Source organism: Petromyzon marinus, chromosome 13, assembly GCF_048934315.1.
Source record: "Petromyzon marinus isolate PM22_M1 ecotype Great Lakes invasive population chromosome 13, UKy_Petmar_22M1.pri1.0, whole genome shotgun sequence".
NCBI classification, from domain to species: Eukaryota; Metazoa; Chordata; class Hyperoartia; order Petromyzontiformes; family Petromyzontidae; genus Petromyzon; species Petromyzon marinus.
The window spans coordinates 13,109,714-13,131,359 of record NC_133679.1 but is presented as its reverse complement, the minus strand read 5'-3'; the positions used below and the strand labels follow the sequence as shown (position 1 = coordinate 13,131,359).

The 21,646-nt window shown below is 46.7% G+C and overlaps 2 protein-coding genes and 1 non-coding gene across 6 annotated transcripts in view; 1 reads left to right on the top strand and 2 right to left on the bottom strand.

Moving 5' to 3' along the window:
* Window positions 1-13,957, top strand: part of RGS7BP (regulator of G protein signaling 7 binding protein) — a 26,189-nt gene extending 12,232 nt beyond the window's left edge. For both annotated transcript variants that reach the window (XM_032953618.2, XM_032953617.2), the window contains exons 2-6: window positions 7,344-7,510; window positions 8,521-8,651; window positions 10,775-10,925; window positions 11,475-11,545; window positions 12,613-13,957. In XM_032953618.2, coding sequence (XP_032809509.1) covers window positions 7,344-7,510; window positions 8,521-8,651; window positions 10,775-10,925; window positions 11,475-11,545; window positions 12,613-12,707 — 615 coding nt within the window. In that variant the 3' untranslated portion in view covers window positions 12,708-13,957. The remainder of the gene's footprint in view (window positions 1-7,343; window positions 7,511-8,520; window positions 8,652-10,774; window positions 10,926-11,474; window positions 11,546-12,612) is intronic.
* TRMO (tRNA methyltransferase O) lies at window positions 12,264-21,646 on the bottom strand. Of its 3 annotated transcripts, XM_032953613.2 has the most exons (8): window positions 21,331-21,646; window positions 20,996-21,086; window positions 20,165-20,421; window positions 18,878-19,038; window positions 17,949-18,123; window positions 17,181-17,338; window positions 16,036-16,512; window positions 12,264-15,515 (listed from the first exon to the last, which is right to left on the bottom strand). In XM_032953613.2, the coding sequence occupies exons 3-8, from the start codon at window positions 20,269-20,271 to the stop codon at window positions 15,253-15,255; spliced, it is 1,341 nt and encodes a 446-aa protein (XP_032809504.2). In that variant the 5' UTR covers window positions 20,272-20,421; window positions 20,996-21,086; window positions 21,331-21,646; the 3' UTR covers window positions 12,264-15,252. The 3 variants fall into 3 exon arrangements, with proteins under 3 accessions (XP_032809504.2, XP_032809501.2, XP_032809507.2); XM_032953610.2 differs by lacking the exon at window positions 20,996-21,086; XM_032953616.2 differs by lacking the exons at window positions 20,996-21,086; window positions 21,331-21,646 and adding an exon at window positions 21,149-21,323.
* Window positions 21,310-21,382, bottom strand: TRNAR-UCG (transfer RNA arginine (anticodon UCG)). The gene has a single exon. It is a non-coding gene; the product is annotated as a tRNA-Arg (tRNA).

The following is a 21,646-nucleotide window of genomic DNA, read 5'->3' as shown; positions in this document are numbered from 1 at the left end:
GCGGTGAGTGGGTGAGTGTGTTGTTGTGACCTGTAGTGTGGTGAGTGGGTGAGTGGGTTAGTGTGTTGTTGTGACCTGCAGTGTGGTGAGTGGGTGAGTGGGTGAGTGTGTTGTTGTGACCTGCAGTGTGGTGAGTGGGTGGGTGAGTGTGTTGTTGTGACCTGCAGTGTGGTGAGTGGGTGAGTGTGTTGTTGTGACCTGCAGTGTGAGTGAGTGGGTGAGTGTGTCGATGTGACCTGCAGTGTGAATGAGTGGGTGAGTGTGTTGTTATGACCTGCAGTGTGGTGAGTGAGTGGGTGAGTGTGTTGTTGTGACCGGTAGTGTTGTGAGTGAGTGGGTGAGTGTGTTGTTGTGACATGCAGTGTGAGTGAGTGGGTGAGTGTGTCGATGTGACCTGCAGTGTGAATGAGTGGGTTAGTGTGTTGTTATGACCTGCAGTGTGGTGAGTGGGTGAGTGTGTTGTTGTGACCGGTAGTGTTGTGAGTGAGTGGGTGAGTGTGTTGTTGTGACATGCAGTGTGAGTGAATGGGTTAGTGTGTTGTTGTGACCAGCAGTGTGGTGAGTGAGTGGGTTAGTGTGTTGTTGTGAATGAGTCTGCTAGACCGAGTCCTCAATGTTCTGTAAAGGAAAAATAAATGCTCCTTATTAATCAAGGTTTATTCATAAAGGTTGCCTCATAAATATGACACGCGCCGTATGCTATTCACGTTCTGGGAGAACGTGAGTCGATTTTAATAAATGAATGTGTCGCTTTGCTTTGTTTTACCATGCGTAGGCAAATAGTGATACTCATACCGACGTAGTTAACATTTTATCGCCGAGTAGCGGGAAGAGTGAGCGGTCAGTTCTCCTGCACCCGGTTAGTTACCCGAGTTTAAGTCTCTGCCACGACTGAGATCAGTCATGAATGATAACTGAGAAGGTCCTGGGGTCCCCCTCGTCACCAACTTACATGGCCCAGAGACCCCGATGGCCAGCATGGTGTGGGGGAGGCTTCATATCCAGCAGTGGATTGATTGGCGCACGTCTGTGATCCAGCACGTTGGAGAAAAGGGTTGGGAGATCACACATAGATGTGTGAAACTCCCAGATCCGCTGGGCGATGAGTTGCTGAAAGAATGGCAGTACAGAAAGTGGAATCGTGAATCCATCTGTACAAACCTTAAAAGTGTTTCCATCTTGTGTGTATGATGGGTTATCGCTTGGTACGTTAGTTTCCTTAACATTGCCATTCGCCAAACATCCGCGGTGGCGAGATGTTAACTACCTCGCCTGATATACAGGAGGTTGTGGGTTCAATCCTGACCCAATGCCTGTATATATGAAGTTTGCATGTCTCTATCCCCATGGCCGTGTGGATTTTTCGACAGGTCCTTCATTGTTTTCCCTCGACGTGCAGAAACGTTCAATTCGAATATTTAGCTGCTATAAATTTACACATAAACCTCTTCGTTTAGCTATCATTTGTGGCCAGGTCGCTTCTGAAAAAGAGCTATGTAACTCAGTTGGCCTTACCTGGTAAGATAAAAACAAAGTAGTGGGTCTCTTCTGTAAGATTCTTGGGATGCACTGAGGTTTTCATGGATAACTAAAACGATGTCATTACCATTTTAAATGTGTGCTTACTGTGGCTTCAGCCCATACACTTCTTGTAAGCTGTACAAACGCAACAGGACATGCTGTATTTAGCCAAGTGACAGACCGCAGAGGGTAAGCATATTTCTTTCAAAAAGAGACGAGGACTTTTCATGATTATGGTCAAATATTGAAATACTGCTTTATAATGTCCCAACCGCTTATGAATTGGCTGTAAAAAAAATTACTTAACCTGCCTGAAGGCACATTGTCTGTGGCAGAATCATCTGGAAATGTACGCCTACCCAATCTCTTGTCAGACCTCTGGAGCTGAGCGGGGTTGAGCCCGTATCGTTCTTGGATGGGTGGCCACCGTGAGAAGCTACGCGTTGGACAATGCGGTCTAAACCCATTGGTGGATTGTAATTCTATGCACCCTAAGTTTACACCAACAAGTGTAGTGAAGTGTGGTCAAGTAACCCACCCCACGACCCACACGGCATGGGGAGGCCCTCGTTCAGCAGTGCACATCAATGTACGCACCTCCGTTGTCCTGACCAGTTCTCCCCTGCAGGAATGAAGTATATAGGGTTTCCTAAACTATTCAACTATTACAACTAAACTGTTTTATTTATTCTACGAGGTAAGGCCCACTGAGCTATATAGCTATACTGGTAGGAAACGTAGTGGACTGGAAGCCCAACCGGGATTAATTCACAGGAGGCAGAGGATTAATTGTGTATGTCTGTGGATGTCTGTCCACGTGTATCCGGACACCCGGATATATAACAAATGCGCTCCTAGTGGGCATTACTGGTAGGAAACGTAGTGAACTGGAAGCCCAACCGGGATTATAAAACTCAACGTTTAACCTACTCACGCCGGCTTGTGCCCGCCCTCACAGTCGGGCATATTTGCGGAATACACCACGTGGTGCCGCCGTTGACCCTGACCACTGACCGAGCAACCAACGTTCCTACCAGCCCCCTCCGCAGGAATGTGTTTTTTCAGAAGCGACCTGGCCTACAACAAATGAAAGCTCAACAAAGTGGATTATCACGTGAAAATGTATAGCAGCGAAATACTCTAAACGCACGTTGATTCTAAATGTGGAGGGAAAAACCGGAGGACCCGGAAAATAATCCACGCCACCACAGGGAGAATATGCAAACTCCAAATATACAGCAATCGTCAGGGTCGGGATCGAACCCACGACCTCCTGCACACTAGGCGAGGTATTAACATCTCGCCACCGTGGCTGACCATGCAGGTTTAACACTGGACTGAAAAAACACTTTGTGCAAGCTTATGTTTCAGCAGAGCACATGACGTTTCCAATATTAATCGACTGCTACTGCACCTTTTGTATGCCATTAAACAAAACACAACACGTGGAATTCCCTCTCCATCCCTAGCCTTTGGGCCACTGTTCTTCGCCTACCAATATTCTGCTTCTTACATTGAAATCCATGTTGGCCCAAACGTCATAATGCAGAAACCTCCTGAAAAATCATCTTCAGCTCTTTGCTGAATGAATAGGTCACGCGTATTAAGACGATTGTGGAATGTTGCTCATATCTATTGGTGGTCTTGAGCCAGCCGTGGAAATTCCACATTCTTATGACAGAGACCAGACACGAATATGACAATCACTATTTGTTCCCCACAAAGTGGGGCTGCTTAGCAATTATCGATCCTGGGCAATGATGGTGTAAACAGGTATATGTATTGTTATATTTAATTACAGTAATCCTTTGTTTTGCACGTAGGTTTCCGCAGCCAATGTTACGATTAACAGATAGATGTTTGGGGTTAGGCGACATCACCGTCTGACAAAATGTGTAATCAGAAAACCTCCATCACCGATCACAGCCAAAACAAATCGGTTACGGCACGCGCCAATTACGATCGTTGGAACCGACCGGTAAAAGTTGCCACAGTTTGTATCCCATTTCAAACTCGGACACTTTTGCGCCGCCTCTTTGCGCACAGCTTTGCCGTTTTATATTTAACGTGGCTCGTGTCACGGACATCACGTCTTCGAGAAACCGGCGCCTATTTGAAACTTGGCAGGTGACGTCTCCACACCGGACGTCTTTTGTTCAGATAGATATTGCGAGAGATCGATCTTCCATCAATTGGCCCGTCTTAAAAATATATATATACCTTTTCAATCTGAGGCGTGACAGTAAATGTCAAGTTGCAAAAAGTTAAATGTCAAAATATGGAGATTAGTCTTTCAACCGTGATGCCCGCCCGCACTTTGAAAAAAATATCGCATCGGCCTTACAAAACCATTCCCTCACTCTAGATTTGAAGTTTTAGTGACTGCAGCGATCCATACTCTTTGGTTCTTTCGGTAAAGTCACGTAGGTAGAGAATACCGACATTCCCTCACTGGCTACTGACTCCACGAAAGACAGACAATACGAATGCACGTGTTTTTAAATATACATTTAATTCGCTCATAAATCTTCCCGGACTTTAAACCGCTGCCTCTTTCATATTTAAAGGCTAATTCATCATTACCATATTTTATTTGCGAAAGTATGTTAAGTTTTTATTTCTCCACTCATGCTTACGATACTGCAAGTTCTCCCCATTATCGTTACTCGGATGGCGTTTGCGTGGGTTGGCGTGGGCCCTTGGTGCAAGCAGTGAAATGCCCCCTCCCCCTTACCCCCCCCCCCCGGGCCCAACCCCCTCCCTCCTTGCCTAATTCCACCCCCCCCCCCCACATTCCGTGGTGCCCCGGTGCAGTTGCACCGCCTGCACACTCTACAGAAACGCCGCCGTGCCCACCTGCGCACGTGCGTCTGGCCGCTGCAACGATGAGTTCATCCAAACCGCTCTGACGCCAGTGGCTGATGGCCCTTGGGGAGCGTTCATAAGGGGACATTTATGCGTTGAACGCCAGGGAATTGGCAAGGAGATGTTTTTGGTTGTTGGTGTTGGCAGTGTTGTTGTTGCCGCTGCTGCTAATGGTGCCGTTTGTTATTGTGGGGAGCGGTCGTGTAGCGGCTAGCTCGCTGCGCTACGAACCCGGCGGACCCGAGTTCGAATCCCGTTCAAGGAAATCTGAACCGGTCCTGGGGCTCCCCTAGGTCGACTCAGCCTCAAATGGGTACCTGGTGCGGCGTGTAAACATCGCCACTGGGGAGACAAAGACGGCCGGGCGTGGTGCTGGCCACACACCCTCTCGTGTGCCGTGCCGGCATTCAGGGGTGCTCGCTAACAGCACTTGCCCCAACAGTCTGTTCAGGCTACACGGGGGCTCTTTGTCTTTGTTATTGTGGTCAGTGCGTTCACGGGACTCCCCAAAGCCGCGCAATGGGCACCTCCAAACCCCAAGGGCAGATTTAGGCTGAGGTTTTTGGTAAACTGGGAAACATTTTGCCCCCTATTTTACGTTTAATGTGTTTTTAAGCGTATTTATTCGTTTGTTAAAAATAGGCGTAATTATTTGGGTTCTTCGTCCGTCTGTCCAACGAATACATTCTCAGAAATGTTGACAAATAAATTATAATTCCCTCTGTACGCGCACGGGAATTGAAATGATGACATCTTCGTTATTTGATTTGTATTATTTTTGTGTTTTATATATTTTTTTCCTCCTCGAATTCGGCACTAAACTTGCAACACCTTGGGCGACCACCCTGGTTCGCCTTCATGGACGGGTGGCCGCGCCGTGACCGTCGCCACCTTTGCGAGGAGCGCCTCTCGGCGGCGGCGTCGGCGTTCGCGTCTGTGGGGCAAGCCCGGGGACACATCCCCCACCCCCACCACCCCCCAATATTCAAATATGCTCAAAATATATTGCTATAAAATGTATTTCTGTTTATATGATTGTGGTTATGTTTGTACTTTATGAATCCCTAATCTCTGCCATTACATACAATGAAATAAAAGATTTAAAAAAACAGCAATGTGATACAATACACTATTAGACATTATTGTAATAAATAAATAAATATGGCTATCCTATGTGTTAGTTAATTTTGTAATATGTTAGGCAGGAAATTCGTTTTCAAATTTTGTTTTTTTTTCTGGGGGGGGGGGGACCCACAGACCCCCTGGAAGATTTCGCCCCCCACCCCCCAATGTTGACTCCATGGCTACGACCTTGCTGTGGGTTTTTTTTTTGCGGGGAATATAAATAACAAATATAAATAAGGTCGACGAGACGTCTCCATCACGTGCGCGTCTCTCCACGTGTTTATTGCACAATCCGTCAGCCGCCATTGGCTACTTGGGAGTGCTTAATTTCAGCAGCATCGATTCAAGACGAGAGGAAACGTGTCTCGTCAGCTTCGTGAAGGGCTGCTATGTTTGGTTCTGGTACTGGAGCGCTGTACGAGTGTGTAATGATGTACCACGACTGGGTGTTTGTATAAGTCCCCACGGGCACGCACGTATTAAGAATAAAACATTTATACAGCAATACAATTGATAAGCGAACCACGTCTTCCTCATACATATGTAACGACTCTGACAACAAAGTAATAAGAAGAGCCTCTTTTGTTTAAAGACTTCCACAATCAGGGACCCTGCTATAGACTTCCTCCGTCCGTCCCCACTCCTCGTGCTCTCCCCTTATATATCCCTCAGCCCCCCTCTCGAACCTTGTCCTTGTTGTGTACCTTTAGCAAATCCCTGTCCGTTCCCTTTAACGGATCCTATTTTCTTATTCTCCAATCCCTTTAAAAGTCTGCCTCCCGACCAATCACCGTGGAGGCAGCTTTCTTCCAAAAGGAGACTTTCGCTTATTTTTAAATTGTCGTTTGGCTGCATATGGCTTGTGGTAATTTTTCGGTCATTACACTTACATATATATTTTATAGATGGTCCTTGCCTGTGACATCTGGCGGTTTATCACGATTGTCACAAGCAAGCATGATGAAACACTGAGTCGAAACAGGCCCAGAGTGTTGTTGGTACCGGGTCAAAGCCGCTGGAATTGTGAACTCCCAGAATGAACGTGGGGCCGAATGAGCTGTGTAAAATATTATTTTATTTGTCATGTGGAGACAGATAAAATATAGGTAGGACGGAGACAGTCTGTTCATTGTATTGTTATATTCACGACACTAATCGTAATTGAGTTATATATTGTAAGAGACACTTTGGATTTTTTTATATATTGATGGAACTTTTTTTGTTAACATATATTCTCGGAATGCCGCCAATTCCTTGTTGGACATCATTACAAGTTTATTTATAAGGAAACGGAAGTGCATGTATAACACTCATACTGTGTTCCCCACACTTATCCACGATACTCCTCTGCCAACCCCGACCACTTCCACTCTTTGCCCTTATCGTAAGTCCAGCATGAGGCCAGAACATTTAAAACTAGAAATAAAATGCCACATCTTAACAGTCACTTCGGGGAGACAATGGATTGGCCAGTAGCGTAGTAGTGACTATCAGCTTGGGGGGAGGGGTGCGGCGATTGGTCAGGTGGGGCCCCAATATTTAATGTCTCGCACGGTCACACCCAGGCTATTATATATCGGCAGCTCTTCTTGTCTAATCGCACCATTACATTACGTTTTTGTTCTTTTACACTGTTGTTTAAAATACATCTAATGGTGGTTGTCAAGGGGGCCCCAACCCGTAGCTTTAGCCACTCGAGGAGGCCAAGGCACCCCCTGCCCCCCTACGCATGTTAGATTCATGAATCCAGGATGTTTTTGGTAACGTTGTTTGGTTTCTTTTTCCTCCTCCTCCTCCTCCATGGCTCACTCCTCCTCACCTCCGCTGCACAGATGGTGGAGGAGTTCCACACCCACGTCGCCACGTTCCGCGAGCTCGTCATCTCGATCGGGGACGCGAGCAGTGACAGCCTCGCCGGACGCCTCCAACTGCGCCGCTCGCGGGGCCAGTGCTCGGCCATGGCCACCGACACGTGCACCAGCATGGCCGCCCTCAACAGGTAGCCATGTTGTGTTGGTGCATCTGTATACACACCTGTCAACTCCTTATCAGTGCCTACCTTATTATTACGGACCAATTCAGACCTTATTGGTCACCTCGTGCCCTTATAAATTTCAACGTTCATCCTCCAAAGTCCCATCATAAAGGAGAAACACAAATAGACGAAACTTTTCTTTGCCCATTTTGAAAGGGCTGTTCGCCGTATTGACCTGAAAACTAAATTTCCCTGTACAAGAATACAGGTAAACCGTATGGGTTGACAGGTGTGTGTATGGTCACCCTTCACTGGCGCGGCCACCCTCAACAGGTGTCCGTGTTGCATTAGTACACCAGTATGGCTGAACTCAACAGTTAGCCATGTTGTGTTTGCACACCAGTATGCCCAACCACAACAGGTAGTCGTGGTGTGTTGGTGCACCTGTATGGCAACCCCACAATGACGTGTCCACCCTCATCAGGTAGTCGTGGTGTGTTAGTAAACCAGTATTGCCACCCCTCACCAGCATGGCCACCCTCAAGAGGTGCCCACGTTGGTCAGGGGCCAAGCTCAACAATCAAAATCCATGACACCTCTGGGATCATATTCCTGCAAATCCCTTTTTTGCCAGGGGTAATGCGCAATCACAACATTAATGCAATGGTGCCGCGGGGAGTGGTGGTACTATTGATGGTGGTGGTTGTAAATGGTGGCGTAAGTGTAGTGGTGATGGTAGTGGTAAAGTGCGTTGAGGGTAGTCGTGTTGATAGTTATGGTGTTGGTGATGTTGGTGGGAGTGATTTAGTTAATGGTGGTGATAAAAGGCCATTTTGATAGTGGTAGTGTAGTTGTAGTGGTTGTTGGGATATTTTAAGGGTGCACTCTGCACCGAGGTGGCATGCTAGATGTGCCCCTATTCGTGATCGCTGGCCCGTGTGTTCAGTCAAACATTGAGCCAGCACTGCCGAAGTTTAACCAACCGGGGTCCATTGTTTTCTCCTGTTCGGCCGTTCCCCTTTGCTCCACCCCAGGCCCGAGGAAGGAGAGATCCAGTACGACATTTACAGGCTCTACATCCAGTTTCACGGCTGCCTGGAAATGTACATCTCAGAGATGCTCAAGTCCATCTGCCTCATGGAGTCCTTCCAGCTGCAAGGGAAAGGTACTTCATTAGACTGATCAGGCTGCAAACTATCATCAGCCATGATCAATACACTCCTGGATAAACTATTACTATTTTCTATTTTACCAGGTAAGGCCCACCGAGCTGTATAGCCCTTTTTCAGTTGCGACCTGGCCACAAATGATAGCTCAACGAAGTGGCTTATGTGGAAATGTATTTTAGCCAAATACTCTAAACGCATGTTGATTCTAAATGTAGATGAAAAAAACCTGAGGACAACGCGGCCACGGGGAGAACATGTAAACCCGAAATATACAGGTACCAGGGGTCGTGATCGAAACTCCGACCTCCTGCATACCAGGAAAAGGTAGTTAACATTTCACCACCGTGGCGCCCCTCATGGCCTCCCTAAGCTGTCAGCATCCCTCAGTCCTGCAATGGTTCAATTCGCCTGGCACCTGCAAGAAGCCGATTTCATTGCTTCATCTCTGAGATACAACTTCCATAATAGCCGAATAATGTTATGCAGTTCTCTTTTGCAAACATATTTATATCGGGTGCCAATAATCGGACACTTGAATAAGTAAACTCTGCCCTCCACAGTATGAATAAGTAATATTTAAAAATACTTTTTTTTAAACACGCTTTAATGAAATGTACCGTACGAGTAATGGCAGAACTCCACAACTCCAGGAAGTGGCCCCGAAGCTTGCCAAACGTAAGGGGGCCGTGGTGATTTACAGCCAACGTGAGTTGAGCGTGGACAATTAGACCCAATCCGAAACATAAGAAATAAAAAAGATTGCTTAAAAATATATTTATTTTTATTTTCAATGATAGAATATATTATTGTCATCAGTATGACATAAGTATACCAAGTTTGCAGTCGATAGGCATTTGGAAGTGGGTTAAAATTGAGTTACAAGATTTGAGGATACAACAACAGAGTTGAGGATACAACAGACAGAGTGAGTTAAATAAAAACGTGTAATAAAAAAATAGGGCAAGCTCCTGGACCAATGGTATGACTGCAAACGGATTTGGATTGCCAACCACAGTTAACATCAGTGGCGAGTGATACTGGTCCTGAGCGGCACCCACTTTACCAACCCATACTGAACGGCATGGAGAAGTATGGTCAAACAAGCCCTCATGACCGACTTGGCATGTGGATTTCTTTATCCAGCAGTGGATAGACAATGGGCTGTGAATTGTTTTTTTAACTGTTAAATCAGTATTATGCTAGATTATACGGTGACTCATATTCTTAGCTTTTTCGGTAAAGTCACGTTGAAGGGAAAGAATAAACGTGACTTTACCGAAAGAGCTAAGAATATGAATTACTGCAGTCACGAAAGCTTTAAATCAAAATTTATATGGTGACTGTTAATTTGGATCACGAAGTGTCCGTTCGTGCTGTTAAAAACAAGAACGTTAACATCTCACGAACGAAAATGCCTGCTTAGCAAATTGTCATGAAGTCCTGAACACCTGTGAATGTTTGAAAATGGGGCCTTGTTTGCTTGTCTATCTCAACTGACGAGAGAACAAATCATTCATAAAGGTGGGAATTGGAGGCAAGTCGCGTTAAATACCACCCAGCGGTACAACCCGAAAACACATCACAGAGCCGTGCAGCACAACCGCTAAAACCTTACACAGCAGTCGTACGTTACACTCGGTGAACTCACTTTTGAGCACCCGTGTACAGTAATGTGTATGTGGACACCATGCCAGCTACACCAACCACACCGATAGGAAAACCCATGACCTTCCTGGACCTCGTCTGGGGAAATGTGAATCGCTCCGTGGCGATGATGGTGGGTGGTGGTTGGCGTGGGGAGGGGTAGTGCAGCGGTTAGCGTGCTGCGCTACGAAGCCAGCGACCCGAGTTTGATTCCCGCTCACAGCCCACACCAGTGACGAATATCTGAACCGGTCCTGGGCCCCTCCTAGGTCGACTCAGACTCAAATGAGTACCTGGTGCGGTGTATCGTAAACATTGTCACCAGGTACACAAAAGGCTGCCGGGCGTGGTGGTGGCCACCAACTCCTTAGTGCGCCGTGCCGGCCTTCATAGGGCACTACTCGCTAACAGCACTCGCCCCAACAGCCTGTTGAGGCTACACGGGAGAATCTTTGTTTGGTGGTCGGCGTTGCAGGCCGGGAGGTTCGGGGCACGCCGGTGAGTGGCCAGCGCGGGGCCCAGGACGCGTCGCACGCGCCCATCCTCGACGAGAATGCCGCGTCGCAGACGCCCAACCTCGCCGACATCGGCTGGACCACCCCGATGGAGATCCACAACACCCAGAGGTGCGGTTGCGGGCACAGCAGCAGCAGTAGTTAGGAGCAGTACAAAAATAAACTAGATGCACTTTGAGAACACGTCAATTGGAGAAGACTCCAGGGGTTATGCAAGTTGTTACGCATTGAACACAAGTCAGATGGACACTATGTTGGGCCCTGTGCAGATGGCCGTAAAAGGGGAACACACAGGGTGACACTGATATAGATGGAGACAGAGACACAAGGCCCTTATTCTGAGCAGACACTAATTGGAACGCTTTGAGCAAAAGTTATACACGGAAGTTTACAATGCCATAAGCTCGCATGTAAAACACGCATACACACAATGTTCCCTTTCAAAGTTAGACTGTTAGCCATGGGCTCTACCTGGTTTATTAACAAAGGATCTGTCTTTCTGGATTGCAAACAAAAATCTTTTAAACAATGTCTTGACGCTTGTTTGGCACAATAATCTTTCTGCACACACTGTACATCATTGCACACACTAGAATACTTTCAATGTGACAAAACAGTACTCAGTTTTGTGTCTAAAACTGAATGTATTTATTTTTACAGGGATCTGAGAGAGATGAAAGCTCTGCTCAGTAAACTCAGGGAGTCAATGCCACTTCCACTTAAAAACCAAGGTACTCAAAGATCTTGCATTTTACCTTGTTTTGGCAAATATTGGCAAACTAAAACCTTTTTAATTCCTATCCCTTACATGAGATTAAGGCAAGGCATATCAATGGAATAAGATCAGTGCAGTATCGAGAATTTACGTAATCCCATTTTCTGATATTAATACGTGCATTTACTTACTAAAGAAACGAACTTAAATCACTACCTACTTAGGAATGTGTAGCCGGGCAATGGTGGCTTCGCACGTGGCAGCTGTAATCCAGCACTGTGGAGACGAGGGTTGGTAGATCATAAATGTTTTGAAACTCCCTTCCCGTGGGCGTCGAGGACCCGTACCATGGCTCGGTACAGCAAATGTGGACTCCACCTGTTACGTCTGTTATGGAAGTGTTTCTCCTTTGCATGCGGTGGTTTTCTCTGGACGCTCCGGTTTCCTCCCACATCTAAGCACTTATTAATTGGCTGAAAATAACTTAATATATGGAGGACTGCAGAGCTTGGGCAATTAATAGCACCAGTTCACTGAGTGATTGCCTTTCCCACTGGTCTGCGGCGACTCGTGCCTCCGAGTTATTCTCTCATCGAAAGTGCATGAAAGCTATGTGGCACGTTACAAGTTTAAATTATGATTGTTTAAATGAAACATAAAACAAAACTCGTATACTCTCTTCTGGGTTACGAATAGCTATTTGATGGGTTACAAAATACAAGCAACACTGGTGGTTTAGGAAGCATTAAGTTTTATTTCAACAATAAAATGTAGCTACTCAGAAACGAGGTGTAATGCTCTGAGCCACGTGCATTTTGATAAATAATTCCTCTGCAGAAGGAATCCACCATATAATCAATTAGCAATTGCTTTAGTAAAAACAAAATCACCAGATTTGAATTCATTATTCAATTACCTCTACAAGGTGATCATTAAGGATGAATCTGAACATTGCATTTTTGACAGGCTAAAAGTCAAAGTCATGACTGTACGGGCCATAATGTTTTACAAACGGTAAAATTATATTAAAGCACAATTACCATATTGTTATTGAATAACAGTTGTTTTCCTCCTCTGTTCTAGATGACAGTGCCCTACTCAGCCTAATACCATCTTACCCACCACTGAGGCGGAGGAAGAGAAAACTGCTAAGGTTGTGTTGTCTGCTCGCCAGTTAGGCTGGGCGGCACGTCAGGCCTACGCTGTACAGGTCACAGGTCAAAAAAACGCTTTACAAATAATAAATACAAAACATATGTAGCTATCATCATCAGGCAATGTATACAAAAACAATTCCAAATGACGAACATTGAACATGAATGGAATTACGGTATCGTTCAAGAGAATATGCATTTCACTCGCACACGCGTTTAGCCGAAAACATCAAGCCTTTGTCCGTTGCCGAAAGTTGGGAGTGTAATTTGATTCCCCCACAGACTAAATGATTAAGTTTCTATCAAAACAGTACCTGTGGATCCATCGGAAAGGAACTTGGAAATCTGGCAATTTAAAATCATGGAAAAGTTCAACTTAACAGGAAACATGTTGCGTATGTGTGGATCCAGTTGGTGCCTTTTTGGTAGAGAGTGTCGTCGCATCAAGGGTAAAGGTCCGGGGGTCTTGTGCTCATTCACTGGGTTCATAGCACTTGGGTCAACGTGCGTCTACATAGCTCGAACCTTGAAGGCCACTTTTCGGGCACGGTTGTAAGTGTTCATATCAGAAAAGAAAACCTAAACACACACACACATGTAACAATATTATCAAAAATTACAGTAATCAACATTTTTACTGGCTTCGAGCATGTTTGAAGTTGGGCCAAAATGTGAATGCCAATCATCTACACTCTCCCACTGCATGTTTGTGTAAGCATCTAACGAGATTTAATGTACTTGCAATATGCAATATTCAATGTACAGTCCGTGGATATTTTTTATTTGTTTGTTTCATGACTATAAATGTTACTCGGTCCTGTACTATTCACCCAGACAGGGCATGGGTGTGTTGGCTAACGGATGACAGAGGGGCTGTCCTGGCAACTCTTTTGTGTTGTTGAAACAAGCCTAACATAGACTGAGCATATGTGCAATCATACAAGCCTATTTATTTTTAAAACTATATTAAACACATGATACAGGTTTTCCTCTCTTATCATTAAACATTAAAGTACTTCAACCTTTTTTAAACTACTTATTTGGGCCTTTGTACTGTTTTAGTATGCCAATGGATATATTCAGTTTCACATTTGGAATGTACCATACCTACAGTAATTTACCAATAATTTAGCAATGTCCAGGAATTTACCAGAATCGCAGTCTTTTTACGAATGTTTGCTGCTTCCTTCTACCTTTCTTTACATACATATTTATATCACTTATTTTCGTCTTCCAAGGTCTACCTTAAATAAATGTCATGCTTTGTTTCTAAACTAAGGTTCCAAATAACACTTTGATTTCGCTTATTTGAATACACGGCTTTCCTTCTTCACTGCCAGAAAACGTTTGTTATTTCGCAGACAGCAGAGACCATGGATTCTTACAGTCAACGGAAGTCAAAGTAACATTCCAGTCACCAGTGTCTGGGATTGGCACTGCTGACCCTATTGAGATGACACCGTTTCCCACTCCTCTGATTAGCGCGGTTGGCTACGTACGGTACGAAAGAAGTTCAACATACATGACTCAAAAATCAAGCAGCTCTTACCTTGCAGCTACGTACGTACATGCATACCTGTGCTGTGTCTTGGGCTGTGTAGTGGTTAGCACACTGCACTACAAACCCAGCGTCGCGAGTTAGATTTACTCTCACAACGAATACCAGTGACGATTATCTGAACCGGTCCTGGGCGTCTCGTAAGTCGACCAAGCCCCAAAAGACGCAAGTTGTCTAAGCTTCAAAAGAATACCTGGTGCGGTGTGTAAACATCAGCACTAGAAGACAAAGGTGGCTGGCGTGGTGTTGGTCACCCACCCCCTCTTGTGCTGTGCCGGCCTTCATAGGTGCTCGCTAACAGCACTTGCTCCAGCAGTCTGTTAAGCCTCTCAGGGGACACTTTATTATTATTATTATTTTTAAACATAAGTTTGAAGCTTCTCTTTTTAATAAGCCCCCAAAAAGTTGGAGTAAATAAAATTATTACAGCACTCTAGTGATGTCACTGACGTAAGTTTTACACGTTTCAACGACTTATATGATGATTCACCCCCGCCTCCACTGATATTGGATTAATTCTTGAATTTTTTGAGTCATCATTAAATTCCTGAAATATTTTCTCTCATTTGGATTGCCCATCTCATTTACAGTTTAGTTTGTTCCGTTCCATTTGTTCCACTCGTTTCTAAAGGTACCGGCAAATAACGTGCACCTTTCGTGGTTCCACACACGGTCAACTGCATCAACATCCAAATGTCTTGGAGCGACATCACAGTAACGTCACAAGAGCGCTTTAATAGCAACGCTTGACCTTAACTCTACGGTCATTTATTTTCATTCAAGCTGGAGATTCACATATAACAGCCTGAGGCACACAGCCTATGTACAATTAAAATGTAATGAGATGTTGAATGATTACTTATTTAATCATTTGTATAAGTATCCACAAACGAAGAGCCATTAGTTCGTTGGATTGCGTCTACCACGAAGACGAGCCGTGTCTCGCGCCACCGGTTCCTTGGGGAGTAACGTTTGGGGGGTGGGGGGGGGGGAAGGGAAGGGTGGCCAACGCTAGTCCTTCGATTCTCCCTCTGGGACGGCAGCTGTGGTGGCGGCAGCGGCAGTGGCCTGGGGGCGGGCGAGCCTCGTGCGCAGCACCTCCGCGAAGCCGTCGCCGAACCAGCACGTGAGGTGCAGGCCGTCCAGGTGGAAGTAGAAGAGCTGGTCCTGGCAAGAGCGTCGCCGGTAAGCGGAGCGCGGGTCCGCCGACAGCACCGCCGTCGCCGCGCGCCGGGCCTCCTCCGCGGAGCCGAAGTGGCGCAGCGCTGAGCGCCCTGCCAGCAGTGGTGGACGTTTACACAAACTGCGTCACGGAGGGAAGCGTATTCAAAATGAAATGCGTTCAAAGCTGCATAGAATGCAACTTGGATTTACGTAGCATCCCAATGCAACCGCATCTCACGGTCGGCATGTTTATAGTTGAGAGGAAAGCAGTTGGTCATAGGCAGAGGGGAATAAATAAAGGTCTTGACCCTGGTCTTAAACAGGGATGGGGAGGGGGGTGGGGCAAAGAGTTGACAGCATAGATAGCCGGGGAAGGGAATTCTAAGCCTACAGACAGTAGAGGAGAAGGAGCAATATTCCATTCAGTGAAGGGTGACTGGGGGCTTCAACAGAAAGCCTTACGCAGGAGAGAAGAGTGAAATTGGAGGGCGGAGGTCGGCAGGCAACTAAGCAGGTTGCAGCCTGATTAGTACATCAATAGATCACCTCGGAACACCAGATATCGTAGGCTTGGCTTGCAGAGCTTTCAATTTAAATGGGTTTTTTTTTCCTACAGCGGCCACCTCTCACCTTTGTCGGCAGCGTTGGCCAGTTGCTGCAGCTCCTGTTCGGCGTGTGGCGTGAAGCGTACCGCCAAATTTTTTACCGGCGCCTCTCTGACCCAGGATGCCACCTCACTCTGTTGCTCGGAAGCCGGCGTCGCAAGGTCCGCAGCGCTCGCACGCGAGTTCTCTCTTGCTTCGAGGGTTTCGTGAGCGAGAGGCTCTTTACTTGCGTCCACCAAGCAACCACCCGTTTCGTCAGCGGTCACAACCGGTTCACCTGAGCCACATGAGTGAACGTTACCATAGTTGCCACTGTCAACGCAGTCGGATACTCGAAGATGTTCACCATCAGGGCTGGCATCGCTCGCTTCCGGGTCCTCCGTTGCCGCTGTGTGACCGTCGACTGCTTTAACAGGCACATCGTACTCCGGTATATACGGTTTGATGTCCAAAACCGGCGTGCCGTCGATCATGTCAATTCCAGACAGGTAAAGTGCTCCACCTATGATAAGAGAAAACACGCACTGTCAACAATCACAATCGTAAATGCAAACAACATAACCAGGCGTGCAATGATGCATCGATTAATCAGTTCATACGCTCAAATCGTGCACGTTGTAATAATTTATCATAAATTTGTATATGTTGCATGCTTTGGGTTCACGTGACCCTTTGCTGCTACCAGTTGCGGCAGCATTTACCACAACGTCCAAAAAATATTGATTCTTGAATCGAATCGTGACCGCAAATCATGACAATTCACCCAAATTGCCGACAATATGCAATCTGATAGGTAAGCTGGAATGAATGACTTCGATGAGGTACTAACCAGGTGAGCCTATTCGCATGACACACAGCTGAATACCATTCTGCTGTATCTTCTGACCAAATTGCGCAAAATGCACCTGATCTCATCATATCGGGGAAGCTAAGCAGATTTGATGGGAAACAGCTATCCAAAAAGTATATTGTTAGTGACTCCTGATGGGCTAAATTGCAGATAACTTAGGCCCGGGAAGTGATATCCATTGTATTGAACTATGCACCCACAACTACCGCTCCCTGCCTTCACCAACCCGCACTAATCGGCATCGTGAAGTTTGGTCAAATAACCCCCAGCAGTGGATTGACATTATGTATATGGGACATATCTTCTAGCTGTGTCCGTACCTTCAATTTTCTCGAGCCTGGCTAGGGAAAGTCCGATGGGATTGGGTCGATGAGGACTCCTCGTTGAAAACACTCCGACTTTGAGCCCGTTTAGCCTGGGAGGCTTAACCTTGGCTTTAGCTGTGGTGGGGCCATTCTTGTGGAACACAAACAGGATCCTGTGTACACAACAGCACGGAGGATGCACTTAAACAACCACGTAAAGGCAGGGATGATGTATTTTATACACCACTGTTCAGCACGTGTCGCGAGGAAGGATGGTGGCAGGTGGTCGAGACTAACAAAGGAGTTGCAGCCAAGGGAGTGAATCCGTGCACTCTTACCAAGCTGCACCGACTTTCGTGGGTAAGTATGGTCAAATAACCCCACTACCCATATGGTGCAGAGAGGCTCTCATCAAGCAGTGTATTGAAACATTCCTGCAAATTAAAAACTATTAAAGAGCCTTTTTTTTTCGTACTGCGATATGAACCCGGTGTTCAGAGTTCGGTTCCCAGAAATAGCAAACATCAGTGACGAATGATATCTGTGCCAGTCCAGGGCCTTTCCCAACTTGGCCAACCCACACCGACCAACGTGGTGAAGTATGATCAACGGCCACTACCCGTATGATGCGGGGGAGGCTCTTGTCCAGCAGTATACCGAAACATTCCTGCAAATTATAAACGATAACACTCGGCGGTGCACTTTCCCACGCGGGCACCTACAGCGAGGAATGTTTGTCGCGTGACAGTAAGCATTTGCATCGGATGTCGTGGGCTGCTGTACCAGACATGCGAGAAGTGCTGGAGGCCAGCGAGCGAGTGCTCCGCGTTGCTGAACACGGATTTGTCCAAACGGACGCGGGCCCGCGAGGCCGCGCACACGGAGGGCTGTCGAGGCGTTCCGTTCTTGGTCGGGAAACATGACTCCACGTAGCCAACTGGCCGTGTCATAAGATTTCCTACGCATAAAATAATCACCCGTTTACCTCGACGGAAATCATCGTCATGATTGATATCATCAGCATCTATTCCTTCACCGCCATAATTGCGGGGGCACCAGTGTCAACTCTCTCCATTGTTGCCTTCCCCTTATAGTATGTCAGGTGCTGTACCAGCACATCACTCGATGTTATCACATGTGCCATCCAGTTGATATTAAGTCAACATCTTGTTTTTTTTATTCACTGTTATAACGTCATTTATTTATCCAGGAAAGCTTCACTGAGTTTCAAGACGTTTCGCATGCGAGAGATAATGTGGGAGACTGGGAGAAAACTCACCACCAATAAACGAGGAGTTAAAACTGGAGAGGTACACAAAGATCCCCCGTATAGCCCGAACAGACTTTTGGAGCAAGTGCTGTTAGCGAGCAGCTATGAAGACCAACACGACACACGAGGGGTGGCTGGCCAGCACCACGCCCGTACGCCTTTGTCTCCCCAGTGGCGATGTACTTATTTGAGGCAGAGTCAAAGGAGATTTCACAAAAAAACTTGCTGTGCTGCCATCAACTGGTCACCTCAGTTCTGTGGGTTTGGGAGTTTCATAAACGTATATGATCTTTGCCTCCAAAGCACTACATTCACTACACCACTCTGAGTAATGCCCTTCGATGCACTTAAAGCGAGCCGTGCCGTTAACGTGTTATTTTTGCGATTGCCGTCAGGGAATCTCGTCTGGCAGCTGCTCTCGCATGTGGCAGGTGTGATGTACCTGTCTCGAGAGAGGAGACATCTGGAGACGGAGAGCATCTCGGCGCTGCCACTTGAGCCTCGGTCTCGTTGCCGACCGCTGGGGACACCTCCTGGCGCAGCGTGGCCTTGATTCCCTCCACGTCCTTGCGGTGCACTCGTTTGGCCTGATCCAACTTCAGTCTGCTCACGGAGACGTAGGGTGTAATGCGTTTTGACCCTTACCAGTGCAAGTGCAGCCACATCATCTTGATGAAATGTAAAAATCTCTGTATTCCTAACATGCCATAAAAATACAAATAAACAATTGAGTTCACTTGAAATAAGAGTTGTGACCAAAATGTACACATCATTAAATGGCATCTATATAATGAAACATCAGAATCTTAATTAATACTGGAGGAATCCGATGAGCTGTGAAGCTCTTTTTCACAGATGTCCAGTATGGGCGGGTTGGAAAATTACAATAAGATACGAGCATCATGACAAATCCTCAACACTTTAAAGCGATAGATGGATTTGTTTTACTGCAGTTATCGAACACAGATCCGAAGGCCCAAAAATGCCAAACGGCCAACGTAACGCCGCATGATTAAAGTTGCAACAGGTAACCGTTAATACGTCTTTTTTTACTGAGCGATGTTACACAAACTTGGAAAAGAGACGATTAAAGAACATTCGAAAGTGCAGCAGTGTGATGGTGGAAGCGTTGCCAGAGGACCTGCAGTGTGGTGGTTGAACACAGAGTGGACGAGACGACACGCGGTCTGGTCGACGAAAGACCACAACGTGGGTGGAGGAATCGATGGGGTGACGTTCACGGGCAAGACGACTGCCGAGGAACTTACCGTAGATTATCAGACCTCCTTTGCCAGTAACAAGATATAGGAATAGGTTTCACCCTTTTAACTGGGACAAAAACTGACAACTTTATTCAAGGCATCATGTTTGCAATAACCACAACACAAGCAGTCAAAATGCAAACAAAAAAGACAACTCTGATAATAATATGCACTGTCCTTGAATTTGATTGGTCCACACCCTAGACAGCTTTTCTTAGAACCTAGTCTCCATTGGTGTTGGACCTTTTGGCGTCTTCTGGTCCAACACTAATGGAGACTAGGCTCTAAGAAAAGACGTCTCGGGTGTGGACCAATCAAATTCAAGGACAGTGCATATTATTATCAGAGTTGTCTTTTTTGTTTGCATTTTGACTGCTTGTGTTGTGGTTATTGCAAACATGATGCCTTGAATAAAGGTGTCAGTTTCTGTGTCAGTTAAAAGGGTAAAACCTATTCCTATAACTTACCGTAGATTTTTGAGTTCCGCACGCAAAACAGCCATTTGTTGAAGCAATTGTGCGGTCGAGTCCCTGCCCACAAAATGTTGGTCGGTCTTCCCCACAGGAGATGTCATCTCTGGGCCTTGCCCTTGCACCTCTCCGTGCCCGGTCACAGAGTTCCGTAATCCTTGGGAGTCCCTGGGACACTCAATCCAACTTAATAAGCCGTCTTGCTCGCAAGGCGATTTGTAGTGGGGGGGGGGTAGCTTGTGGCTTGCCACCGCCTGCGAACAAATAATTTCGTACATTAAGTTGATCAACAACATGGTTCGATTCCAACAACTGTCCAACAACATTGGTGGTATAAATTCCACATTCCATAGCACAACTGCTATTGACGCACCCGAACAGTGGCCCAGTACTCACTCCAGATATTTCATTCACCGCTGAGAAAAGTGTGCTTGGCCAGGGCACATCATGGGGCTAAGACGGACGGGATGATTGATTGGCTGACGGCTGGTGTTGGAATCGCAGCCAAAGGAGAGAGACGATAGCAACGAGACGACCTCGGGATCTCATGAAGCGAGATGGATCTTGGAATGGCCAGACACGAGTCTTGCCTTACTGACAACAAAACTAGTGGTCAATCGATTGGCCTCGTCGAGAGCTACTCGGGGCACTAAGTTTCGTAAAAAGTTGAAAAATTACATAAACACGTTAAATTCACTGCCGGGGGGGGGGGGGGGCGGCAGGCTCGCCTTGGCAAAGAAGCTGAGGATCGACAGCTGTTACCTGCGCCGTAAATAACCCACACAGGTGTTTGGGAAACCCAGCGGCTCTTGGAAAAAATAAATTCACCTGGTCGAAATCGTTCACGTACAGCGTGGTGGTGGTAGGGGGGGAGGCCGATCGCGCTTTGTCGGTGGTCACTTAACGCGCCATCGAAACGCTGCAAGCAAAACGCGCGCCGCCGCTGCCGCCGCCAAGTGTGAACGCTGTTTTTGAACTCACGTTTTCGTTTTTAGCTCCGTAATGCGGTCACCCCCTTACACTCTTAATTATTACGCCGCGAAACGTCTCCTATACGTAACGTCACGCGAGATGGGGAGGACGTGCGGGGGTGTTGGGAAAGGCGGGAGCGAGAAAAATGACACTTTTAAAAGAATGAGTCTCGACCGTGACAGGATTCGAACCTGCAATCTTCTGATCCGAAGTCAGACGCCTTATCCATTAGGCCACACGGCCGCTGACGAAGCACGCCCCGCAGAGCTTTTTAATATCCACGTCGCAGCCACCCTCCGTAACTCCCACCCCCCCCGAAAATTGTCTCGATACGCCTGGGGGGGGGGGGGTGCTAAATAAGACACACACACACAAAACAACCACTTTTTAATCGCTTCGGCAACTACTCCGTAAGCAACGGGTCCCTTAGTGACGACGCGCCCCGCCAATTCATTTGAGGAGTTAAAATACGCTCGGTGACGTCACCTTCAGCATGGACGTTACATT

Coding starts and splice junctions, on each gene's coding strand:
- TRMO (XM_032953613.2), bottom strand. CDS start 20,271: ATGACATCTCCTGTGGGGAAGACCGACCAACATTTTGTGGGCAGGGAC. Junction 19,039..20,164: donor GCGGAACTCAAAAATCTACG/GTAAGTTATAGG, acceptor CTCCGTGAGCAG/ACTGAAGTTGGATCAGGCCA. Junction 17,339..17,948: donor CAGCACTTCTCGCATGTCTG/GTACAGCAGCCC, acceptor TTGTGTACACAG/GATCCTGTTTGTGTTCCACA.